Consider the following 12,752-nt stretch of genomic DNA (forward strand, 5'->3'; position numbering starts at 1 on the left):
TACACAAAATAAGGAATGTTTTTAAAGCTACAATATTTATAAGTTAAAAAATAAATAAATTTTACATATTTAGAGCAATAGTAGAAAACTGGAAACAAATCTAGTAGATATATCGCGTGGTGAATCATCAATATTAAATAATAATCGATATATATATATATATATATATATATATATATATATATATATATATATATATATATATATATATATATATATATATATATATATATATATCTTCTAAATTAGACATTCACAACTGCACACCGTTGTAATGATGGTTGCAGACACCTCAGTAATTATAAACTTACAATATTGTTGATAGCTGGACAATAGACGTAATATATTAACATAGACTGGACAATTTATAGAACCTCTGTCTTATATCAAGTAAGCCCCCTTTCAGACGAGGATACTGTATCCGAGATACGCGTATCCGAGACGCAGATATTACATAGACCATAGTATATACCCCCCCATTCGTTCGCCCATTGGAGGAGATTATGAATATATATATATATTTCTTTTTATGTACTATGACATAGACTCAAATGGAGATTTCACACGGGACGACGGGACGCGCGAGGGATACAGTATGCGAGATACCGAATTCAGTATCTCGGACATTCCTGTCGCCGACGACTGAATTCGTATGCCAGATACAGAAGAAACATTACGTTAAATGAACGCTTTCAGACACGAATACTTTTGCACCACATTCCATAGACGCGCGATTTTCTGTCGAATAATTGAGAATGAGCAACGAAAGAAAGAAGGTGTTTTCTGAATATAGTTAAATAATGGAGCGTGCTGTATTGGATAATGACAAATTTATTTGTTTGGTATAATTAAATCCCTGTCTATGGGATACAGCATCGCCAGATTACTGCAATAGAAATAAAAAGCAGCATTGCTGGGTCGAAATTGCTAAGAAAACGTGCGACAATTTTGAGGCCATGACTGCAGTACAGCAAAATAAATATGGAAAGAAATAAAGATATTTTTATTATAAATACATAGGTATTTTGTTTCATACGTATACAGTTTAGTTTTAAAAGTTTTCTAATTGGACTTTTGATTATTTAACGAATATAAAACTACATTATTGTGAAAGGAATACGGTCATTTTTTATTTAGGGTGAGGTAAACAATTTACAAATTGGAGAAAAGTACACAGATTTATTTTAAATTTAAGTCATACACTGTAACTTTAACTTAAAGTCATAGAAAACCGTTCTTTTGATGAAATACTTTTACGCATAGTTGTGTCATTTTTACTCAATTGAATTTCCAAAATTTTATGAAGTTCTTCAAACGACTTCACAGACATTCGAAAATAATTAAAAAACTTCGATGGATCTTGCAATAAATCTTGATACAGCAAATTATACGTGCCCTTGTTTTCTCTTAATTTTACAATAGGATGAACCCACAAATACCGTCGTCTTTTCAGTTTCTTTTTCTTTTTATTTAATATGTACCACAGCATAAAATACTCTTCTACATCCATAATCCAAAAATATAACCGAACTGCACTGCTACTATTTTCATACTGACGAGCATGCCCGTCAATCCGATACAGCAGCCATCGAAAATTCTGTATCTCGCATACAGTATCTCGCATACAGTATCCTCGTCTGAAAACCCTCTAAGTATAGCAGAGTTTATTTTTGATATTGCGTTTCAATAAGAAAGAGAGCGAGAGCGAGAGAGAGAGAGAGAGAGAGAAAAAGAGAAAGAGAGACAGAGAAAAGGTAGCTTATGGAATGTTAGGCAAGAAAATTAAAATAGGGAGAAGGAAAGGATTATGGATTAAAACGAGCATATCAGGTAGGAAGCAGTGGATCAAGTTGCCATTGAAAACCAAAGTTAGTAAACACATTAAACGATATAAACAATGTCAGTTTTGACAAATACGGTTCGTTAGTATGTCGTACAAACTTAATATTCGTCAAAGTGTTTATCGTTTAGTTGGACATGTACCAAAACTCAATATTGTAAGAATTAAAAATGTAAAAGAACAGAGATTAATTCAGAATATGAAGAACAAGTTAGGAAAGTCTTTCCGAAATGTTGGCCAAAGATATAATGTTTCACCAATGACTGTAAGTAGAACAATTTCTAGAAATAATTTAAAATGATATTTATAAAATAAAGAGGCTCCTAATTACACACCAGCCCAGTTACAAAAAATTCCTAGATCTTGCCGTGTCTGAGACGTATTCATTTTCCTGGTAAAATTCTCATTATTGATGATGAAAAGTATTTTACTTTCCAATTCCGACATAAAAGCAAAAACGACAGATTTTATATATGCAATGTACAAGATTTACCGGACAAAGTAAGGTTTAAGGGAAAAGTGAAATTTGCCGATAAAATTTTGGTATGGTGTGCCATCTTAGAAGCTGGTGTTTCACAACCGTTTGTTGGGCGTGTTCGCGGTGAAGCTCTCAATGCTGACAATTATGTTAAGAGGTGTCTTACAAAGCTTGTTTAATTTATAAATACTCATCACCCCAATGCCTCAGGCGAGGTCTATAGAAGAGTTTTGGGCTGTTTTGAGTCGAATGGTGTATAATAATGGCTGGGAAGCCCAAAATGAAACAATCCAAAGGCTTATTGCACATGCAATACCAAATTTACGTGCCATTGAAGATCATGGACCTCTTTCTGTTCTATAAAAATACATTATAAACCTTAAATATGTAGATTTAATTTCCTGTATTTAGTTCATAAAATAAACTTAATTTACAATTAGAAAATACATATTTATTTTTTCCGAAAACTTTAGGGACATGCGTTATTTGCAAAATAAGACACAGGCAGAGAGGAATGATCGGAACTAAGTCAAATACATTTTAAAGTAAACAAATTAACAATCATGAGAAAAGTTTATTTGCCCAATTGACAATGATTTACATGCAAGGCAAACATTTTCTATTAAACTGATAAAACAAATGGACGAAACGGAAAAGGATACTACAGACATATAAGTCATTACCGAACAACATTTGTATAGAAGTTGTATAGGCACTGTATAAAAGAGAATTTACAAGTAAATTTAAGATTATTAACAATGGTTTTATTTTAAAACAAATTATATAAAAAATCAGAAAAAGCTAACCTAAAAATGCATCTGAGGAGTGAAAGGCATTTCAACATAGACAAATTTTATTATTCTATCCTTGAGGGGAGTGAATGGTAGTGTAAATTTAAAATCGCTAATAAATAAAGACTTGCACCCCAGGATACATAACAAGATCAACAGTTTGCAAGGACAAAAATGGGGCAATTATCAGCGAGAAAGAGGAAATAATGAAAAGGTGGAAGGAGCATTTTCAAGAGTTGTTAAACCCAGAAAAAGAACAAAACGAAGATGAAGAGATAATTCACCACACAGCAGAACAACTAGTTGAGCAACCAACATTGGAAGGAACGATAAACGTCCTAAAACATCTAAAAAATAACAAAGCACCTGGCACAGATGGAATAACTGCAGAACTGATAAAGAATGGTGGACATGCGCTATGGAGACGTATCCACAAACTAATCGACCGCATATGGACACTAGAAGTCATCCCAGAAGATTGGAAAGTGGGAATCATACTTCCTATGTACAAAGGGGGAGACAAACGACTCTGCAAAAATTATAGGGGCATAACAGTTTTAAATGTCATCTACAAGATATTATCAGGAATTATATATAGCCGCCTGGAATCGTTTTCGGAGGAGATTATTGGTGAATACCAATGTGGCTTCAGACCAAAGAGGTCAACTATAGACCAAATACATATGTTAAGAGGTATACATGAAAAATGTGTTGAATATAACATACCTATTTACAACTTGTATATCGATTTCAAACAGGCGTTTGATGGAGTAGGTCGACAAAAGATGTTAAAGCAACTATCTATGTTAGGGATACCCAATAAGTTGGTTAAACTTATACGAATGACTCTGGAGGGTTCCAAAGCTATGGTGAGAATAGATGGAGATATGACTCAGGCCTTTGATATTGAAAATGGAGTTAGACAAGGGGATGCCTTATCAACAACACTTTTTAATCTAACTTTAGAAGCTGTTGTTAGAAAACTGGATGTAAACGGCTGTATTAATACAAGATCTATGCAAATATGCGCATATGCGGATGATGTTGCCATAATAAGCCGCAACAAAAGGGTATTGAGCGAAAAAGTCATAGAACTGAAACGAGAAGCTGCTACGTTTGGTCTATATATAAATGAAAACAAAACAAAATATATGGAGTGCACAAAATCGAATGAACATGAGAATCTGAAGGTAGACAACCATACCTACAAATATGCCTCCACTTTTCCCTACCTAGGCTCAATAATAAATGACAACAACAACTTCAGTCAAGAAATACAAGCACGGATTCTTAGCGGTAATAAGTGCTTTTATGCATACAAAGACTTAATGAAAAGTAAGTTACTGAATCGTGAGTCTAAGCTGAAAATCTACAAAACAGTAATTAGACCAGTGGTCACATATGGATGTGAAACGTGGACCCTCTCAACCACTGATGAAAATCAACTGAGAATATTTGAGCGCAAAATACTAAGGAAGATATTTGGACCAACCCAATGCAGCGATAGTTCGTGGAGAATTAAAATGAACCACGAGCTGGATGAACTAATGCAGATCGCGGATATTGTCAGATTTGTAAAATCACAAAGACTAAACTGGCTTGTTCACCTAGAAAGAATGCCAGATAATCGAGCTGTAAAAGTAGTTCAGAGATGGAAGCCCCAAGGAAACAGAACAAGAGGAAGGCCCCGTAAAAGATGGATAGACGACGTAGAGAGAGATCTTAAAACCATGAACATCAATCAGTGGCGAAGGAAAGTATCCGACAGGGCAGAATGGAAGAACATTGTTAAGCAGGCCAAGACTCACAAAGGGTTGTAGCGCCATTAGAAGAAGAAGAATAAATAAAGACTGATTTCCGTCTTTGTGTCAAACGCCATCTTGATTTTAAAGGAGAAACGTTTTTGCGATTTTCTACAATTTCTTTTTTACAAATTTTTTCGTGCGGTCGATATTTTCCGAGTTAAGGGAAAAATAATGGAGGAGGGGGAAACATAATTATTGAATTATGAGACCAAACCCATAATAAAGAAGAGTTTACCATACTGATCATCAACCTCAATAGATATGGTACGTAGGAGAAATAGTTATAAAAAGAAACTTAATGAACTTTGATATTTTATAAAAAATGCATTATAAATAAAATAAACGATCGATTAATATATGAGGTAATCTCGTGACTAATATCTACAGCTACTGAGATTTGTTTTAACTTTTCTACTTATTGTTGCAAGTAAATGCCGAAACTATCTATGCCCTTACACATTTATCTTAAAAATTTTTCTAGATCTTATGAAGTTATCTGTGAATTTTATATTAAAGCCAGGCTCTTATTTTTTTAGTAAATAAAGCTGTAGAATGTTTAATAATTATTTCCTTCTTGAACAAAAGTTGCGGTTGTGGCTCGTCTTTTGTCATAAAGCAGATCACCTCCCAAATTCCAGCCGTACCTTTGATTTAGATAGATGCACGCTTTTCTGTAACCGTTTTTAACTTCACCTCGTACCTAAAATCAAATAAAATAATGAGTTTAATAGATATACGGCCGGTTTCCGAAACGTTATTCAAATCTCCAATCATGTAATCAAGTATCAAATTTGATCAATTGTTAACAAGCGACAGGTTTCCGAAACGAAAATTATGGTAAAATTACGTGATCACCGATTATAGATTATTTGACATACGATTTTACATGGAAACAGTAGAATCGATTGTAATCGTTTATTATTTCTGTACGAATTGTTCTTTATCCTGCTCTGAATTAAGAAAGTAATGTTGCTGTTTCACTTTACCATTATTCCTGTTTATGTGTAATCTGCATTCTGAAAATCAACAAACAAACATAACCTAACTAACTAATAATTTTGTGTCGTTCGTTAATGTTTACCAATTTGTCATTTATCATCTTTAATTCTTAAAATGAACCTTTGTAACAATATTTTTGGGTTCTTTCTAAACAACAGTTTTTTATAAAACACCTTAGGTTTATGTATCTTACAACGTAACCAAAGATTTTATTTTACTTACTTACAACCATTGGTACATAACCAAAGATTATAAGATTAATCGTCCAAAAATCTCAGATTACCTGACAAGCTAGTATGACAGAAGATTGACATAGATAAAACGATAATTAGCGTTTCGGAAACCCAAAATACTTCTGACAGGCTGTTAATCGTTAATGTGTGTTATGTGATTGAAGTTTGATCGATGTTTCTGCAACTCAAAATGCATTTAATCGATTGTTGTTTGTTGTTTGTTTGGGTTTATATGACTGCGGACACTAAATCCATTCGCCATAATCGATTGTTAACAGTAGATTACCTAATTTTGATAATGATCAGCCTTTCAAAAACCGGCTGATAGTCTAGTCCTTAGAGACAAAAATGCCACTGAACCCCTAATAAACAAGCTAAATTTTGGGACCCCAAAAAGTTTAACATTTTTACTAACATTTAACATTTGGCAATCTTTCAGTCTCCATTCTCACGACATGAACAGTCAATCGAAGTCTCTGAAGTTTAACGAATTCTGAGATCGGTGTCTCTGAACAGTTGGTAGAGTTCATGGTTATACCTGGATCTCCATATTCCGTTTTCGTTAATAGGTCCAAATATCTTTCTTAGGACTTTTCTTTCGAAGACTTCCAGTTTTCTTTTTGTCTCTTCTGTCATCACCCATGTCTCGCATCCATAACATACTATTGGTCTGATAATAGTTTTGTAGACCCTGATTTTCGATCTCTAGAGTTTTTTACTCGTTCCTACGAACGACTACCATGAACAACTGATTGCTGATGTTTTTGAGGAATATTTCAGTCAGATGATAGATTTACTACCCAACAATTCTGTAATAGTCATGGACAATGCCAGTTACCATTCAAGATTAAATCAACTGTTACCTAATACTAAATGAAGAAAGCAAGAACTCTTGAATTGGCTAATAACCAAAGAAACAATAGTGCTAGCAGAAGGTTTACTCAAAAAAGAATTGTTGCAGCTATGTAAACAATATTTACCAAAATTTAGGAAGTATAGTGTAGATGAAATATTAAAAGGCGATTACCACCTAATCAATGTGAACTTATTAACCCCATAGAACTAATCTGGGCTCAAATGAGAAATATGTCGCCAGAAATAATATAACATTTTACACTTCAAGATGTTCGTCAACCATTATCTGACTAAATATCAAAAAGTTTATCTGGCAATTGGTAAAAAGCTATAAGATGTGTCATTGGAGAGGAAAAAACATTCATGAAACTCGATATTTCAATAGAGGAAACAATAGAACCAATTATGATTTCTGTAGGAATTGAAGAAACTGATGATGTTGATGATGCCTCCTTATCGGAAGAAGACAACTTTTGTATCTATGTAATTATATATTTATATTACTTCTCGCATTATTCAGTTTCGTGGTGGTTCCAAGAGATGTCGCCACATCCTGTTGTTGTTGAAATGTTCTGTTTCTGTTTCTTTGGAGATAAATTGCAGTTAATTATTAGAATTTTTTTTTGGCAATTACCCTTTGATATATTAGGGAATAGATTTGGCAATCGTCAAATCAGCAGTTGCCAGATTGCAATAGATGTTTGCAATTAATCTCGAAAGAGACAAATATTTACTCGTTATTGCTTCATATAAATTTAAAATTGCAGAGTTCATAAAATAGTATAATCAAAATGTACTTTTTAAAAGCTTTCTCTCTATATATTTGAAGCATACAACATATGCATTATAAAAACATTCAACACTGCCAAACCCAAATATTTTTGACATTTGCGGCTATATTCAGCTTGTACCTTCGGTAAACTCCACAGATCACCTTATTAGTGGTCTGTGGTAAACTCAACCGGATTTTCTGTTAATATTAGGTAACAGTTCCTGTGTAGGTAAGTTTGTTTTATATTCTTCATTTAAATGCAGTACTGGCCAAATTTTTAAACATAACCTAAAACACAATATCAACTTGGAAAATGGTATCTGCTTTTAATGTACCTTAGTCCAACAAAAGAAATGTAATGTAAATGTATATTTAACGAATTAAAAATTGGCAGACAATTTTTGCATATAGCAAAAAGTAGATGAGTACCTATTTAGTTTTTTCATAATTTAATGTAAGTTTGTTTATATGCAACCATGTTTTTGCAATTTTGGAGTCTTGTTCTGTTGTAATTTTAAGATTTTTAGTAATTTCTTTGTTTCGTTGTGAATTTATATTGTGTGATATGCCCACTAACTATTAATTTTCTGGTTGTAAGCTGTCATTGGCGGCTTGGCCACGTAACTTCAAAGGACTGTCGCTTCTCTGTGTTCGGTTGTTCTCTGTTAAAACGTTGTTACGATCGCTACCATTTTGAGGCAAACAAAATACATAATGTTGATGAAACTGGTATTACTACCGTTCATGTTCATCCAAAAATATTAGCACAAAAAGGTCAAAAACAAATAGAAAGAAGAACGAGAAGTCAACATAACTATGGTGGGAATAAATCCCTAAAAGGAAAATAATAAACAAAAATAAAGATAAAAGTAGCAAAGATGAAAGTGAAGTAAGTCTTCTTAATCTCACTGTAAGATTCGTCATCAGACAAAGAAGAGTTTTTTGAGAAAATTATAGCAGAAGCGGAAGACAAAGAAAATTATCAAATTAACAGTAATAATTTTGTTTTAGTAGAATTAGCCACAAAAAGATAAAGCGCCCTTTTTGTAGCTAAAGTTATTAATGTCCTGGATGACGGTTCTAATGTTAAATTTTACAAGAAAATTGATATTACGGTAGCATCTAGAAATTGCATACTTAGTAATGAAGACCCTTCTTTTGTCAACAACTCTGATGTGATACTGCGTCTTCTTGAACCTAAATCTGTAGGTTTGTCAAAACGACAAGAGGCATAACAAAGTTATATTTGCAGTTGATTTTAGTCAACACAATATTGTTTAGTTTATCAGTTTATCATTTATATCTTTAAATGAAGTTTATTTTTAAGTTACATTGTACAGTTTTCTCTTAGAAGTTGTTTCAAGGTACAACCTTATGTTGTACCTCAGACCAGAGAGTGATTATTTTATTTAGTTATTTTCCTAGTACTTATTTCAATTATATTAAAGTTTTAAATGCTTATTACAAAACTGATTAAATAAAGGAATCTTGTTTATCCATAATTTTTTTATTTAACGTTATCTTTACCCAAATATCGACTTAAAAAAAAATGGTCCAAGACACAACACTTTCCCCTATTCATATTAAAGTCGAGTAAAAATGCAGATAAGAAGATATCAATTACTACGTTTTTTCAGCATTTATAGACCTTTGGTATAAATTTTGTGCTATCAATCATTTTTAAATGTACTATAGGTGTATTATTTACAAAAATTTACTTTGAAGTCCCGTGAAATACTTTTTTCCCTAATCTATATTATTTTATGCGATTCTATTTTATCAACTACACATATACACACGACCGACCGTAGGCATTTGTTTATCTTTCCTCAGCCTACCAGAATTTTGGTATTGTCTTAAAACAAATATTTCGATCGTAATCTCGTTTGAGCCTTGCGTCATTTATGTCATTGTAAACTTTTATTTTATCTCGTGTTTATCAACAGCGTGATATATTGTTAAAACAATAGACTGAATTTTGCTACCTTATGTCAATAATCTCACGGGCTATATTTTTATCTTAGTCAATTGTTATTTTTGGGTTTTGTTAAGTAAACCTCATAAAATTAATCACAAGCTTTATTGGCAATCTAGCAAATTAAACTAATATATAATTATATATAGACAGATATTAGTATATATATATATATATATATATATATATATATATATATATATATATATAACTCTAAAAAGACTTTATTGTTACCGGTTTAATCTATGGTATCATATTATTGTCTGTAGTTGGTTGGTTCTTACTCTAGTATTCCTTATCAATTCGGTATTTACTATTATGAATAGCAAAGGGCTGAAACTATCTCCTTGTTCAATACCTCTCTTCCAATTAAATTGTTTCGATCTTTCCCACGTTATTTGTACTTTTTCTTTTACCTCTTCGTAAGTACTTTCTATAATTTTGATCAGTGTATTTGCTACATTTATTTTCCTCAAACATTTCCCCATAATTTGTCTTTCTTTCGTGTTAAATGCTGCTCTTAGGTCTATGAATGCTAATAATAGAATAATAGTTTTCCTCCCGTGTCTACGCTTCTTTCTATTAGGTACCGAATGATAATAATCTACTCATCGTCTGCTCTCTACTCCTTGTCTTAGTATCTTCTCTATTATTTTCGTATATATTTTGAAGCATACCCATGACAGACGTATTGTTATATAGTTGTCGCAGTTAGTACGTTCTCATTTTTTGTATATTGGCACGATGATGTTGTTCTGTCAGTTTTTAGGGATTGTCTGTGTTTCCCACGTCTCTTTATATATTTTCCATAGCCAATTTATTTCTTCTTTTCCCATGTATTTTACCATTTCCGTTTCAATTTTATTCTCTCCACCTGCCTTGCCTATTTTTATGTTTGATAATCCTTCTATTACTTCTTCTCTACTTATTTACTCTAGCCTTATGTTTTCTTCGCATTTCTTTCTTTCTTTCTTCTTCGTTACTTCGGTATCAAATTTTTTCTCATAATACTCTCTCCATAACCGCTATTTGTTTTGGGTTTATTTGGATTTGCTTTGATGTATCTTTTACTGCGTTTATTTCTTTTAGTTTTTCATTTCTTTATTCCACTATCTTGTCTTTTTCAATTCTGTATTACATTTTTTGATTCCACACACTTCAGTTGATATTTTATTTAACACTTCACTGTAAATATTCCATCTTTCTTACATTGCCCATGTTTCTTTTGGCCCTCTATTTACCTCAATCTGTTGTTAGATTGTTTCTTGTAAATTTCTCGCACACTTTCTATCTTAAGTTTGTCTACCTTTACTTTCTTGTACTCTTTTTTTTGCACCTCATCCATTTTTTCATCCTACAGTCTTGCATTCATTTTGTGTTGTGTAGACAGTTCCAGTTCCTTTTTCGTTAAGATGTTTTTGTATGTTTTGTTTTAGTGTTTTCTATTATTAGTTCATTCGTTTGGCAGAATTCTAGCATTTTAATTCCATTTCTATTTAATGTTTCTTCCCCATATTGTCCAATACATCCTAATCTCCTACTACCATCCTTACCTACTCTTGAATTTCAATATTATAATTTTTTCTCTTGTTTCTCTTAATTTATCTAATGCATTTTGAAGTTCGTTGTAGAATTCTATCATTGTCTCTTCCTCATTACCTCCTGTTGGTACGTATATTTGTATTATCCTTATCTTGTCTTTTAATTCTATTTGAACTGTATCCCTAATTCTATTCTTTTATTTACTAATATACCGATTCCTTCTTTTGCTCTGTGTTCCTGCAGTACTCCAGAATAGTGTAGGTAATATTCATCATTGATATTGATGTGTCCCCTCCTTATTTTTTTTTGTTTCGCTTATTTCCAGTATTTGTACATCCATTTTTCCAATTTCTTCTATAGTTTCTATTTCCTTACCGGTCACAGATGTCACTATTCCTTTATGATTTGTCTCTTTATGATATATTTCCTCATTAAAGTTTTCTTCTCCAGTACTAGTGTCATTAACCGTTGATTTCATGCTACCTGATTTTTGTATTACCACTATGTGCATTATTTGTTTTATTACCGTGTTTACTTGAATACTAATATTTAATTTTTCCCTACCTTTATTACTATTGCTGTGCCCAATACCAAGATCCCCCCCTCATATTGCCACTACTGTTATTATGTCTAGTACCCATATTCTCATCACAAGTCATATTAAGTATTTATCATATATATATTTAATGTAAAATTCGTATTTCTTGAGTTTAATAAGTTATAAGGTTCAATAAGTAATATTAAATTTGGAACTAGATTTTATTGTGCCATTGAAATCAACGTTTCGGCAGATAACCCTTGACTTTGTCAAGATTCTAAAATGTACAAGATTAGAAACTAAAAGTTATTGTAAAATATATTAAACAACTTACCAAAACGTAAAACGGGACACTGACATTAATGAATTGACAGAAATAAAAATTAATATCTGATACCTCATGACGATATATTTATAGTGGGCAGAAGTATGAGAGACATGGTGCAGTGTTTTACAAGGCTTGCGGACGCAGCAAGTGAATTAGGACTTGTGGTAAACGAGGAAAAAACCAAATATATGTTGGTTTCTAAAAACCCTCGAAATATCCAAGAAATAATTCAAATTAACAACCATATCTTTGAGCAAGTCAAAGAATTTACATATCTTGGATCGCTAGTAAACGCAACAAACACGACAAGCGACGAAATAAAAAGACGCATAGCAATAGCAAACAGAACTGTTCACGGCCTCCGGAGACATTTAAAAAATAAAAATATAAAACGTGCACTAAAGCTTAATATATACAGGACCTTAATAAGACCAGTTTTGATATATGGGGCTGAAACGTGGATCTTATCTCAAAATGATAAAAGACTTCTTGGTATTTTTGAGAGAAAAATTCTTAGAAAGATTTTTGGGGCCGTAAATGAAAATGGGCTATGGCGTCGAAGATACAACTTTGAACTGTATCAGTTATACACCGAT

The 12,752-nt window shown here is 32.3% G+C and overlaps 1 protein-coding gene across 1 annotated transcript in view; it reads right to left on the reverse strand.

Moving 5' to 3' along the window:
• Positions 1-2,151: 2,151 nt before the first annotated feature.
• Positions 2,152-12,752, reverse strand: part of LOC140443051 (calcitonin gene-related peptide type 1 receptor-like) — a 45,452-nt gene continuing 34,851 nt past the window's right edge. The window contains exon 10 of the mRNA XM_072534096.1: positions 2,152-5,614. Within this exon, the coding sequence (XP_072390197.1) occupies positions 5,471-5,614 (144 nt within the window). The 3' untranslated portion in view covers positions 2,152-5,470. The remainder of the gene's footprint in view (positions 5,615-12,752) is intronic.

Source organism: Diabrotica undecimpunctata, chromosome 6 (assembly GCF_040954645.1).
Source record: "Diabrotica undecimpunctata isolate CICGRU chromosome 6, icDiaUnde3, whole genome shotgun sequence".
Lineage (NCBI taxonomy): Eukaryota > Metazoa > Arthropoda > Insecta > Coleoptera > Chrysomelidae > Diabrotica > Diabrotica undecimpunctata.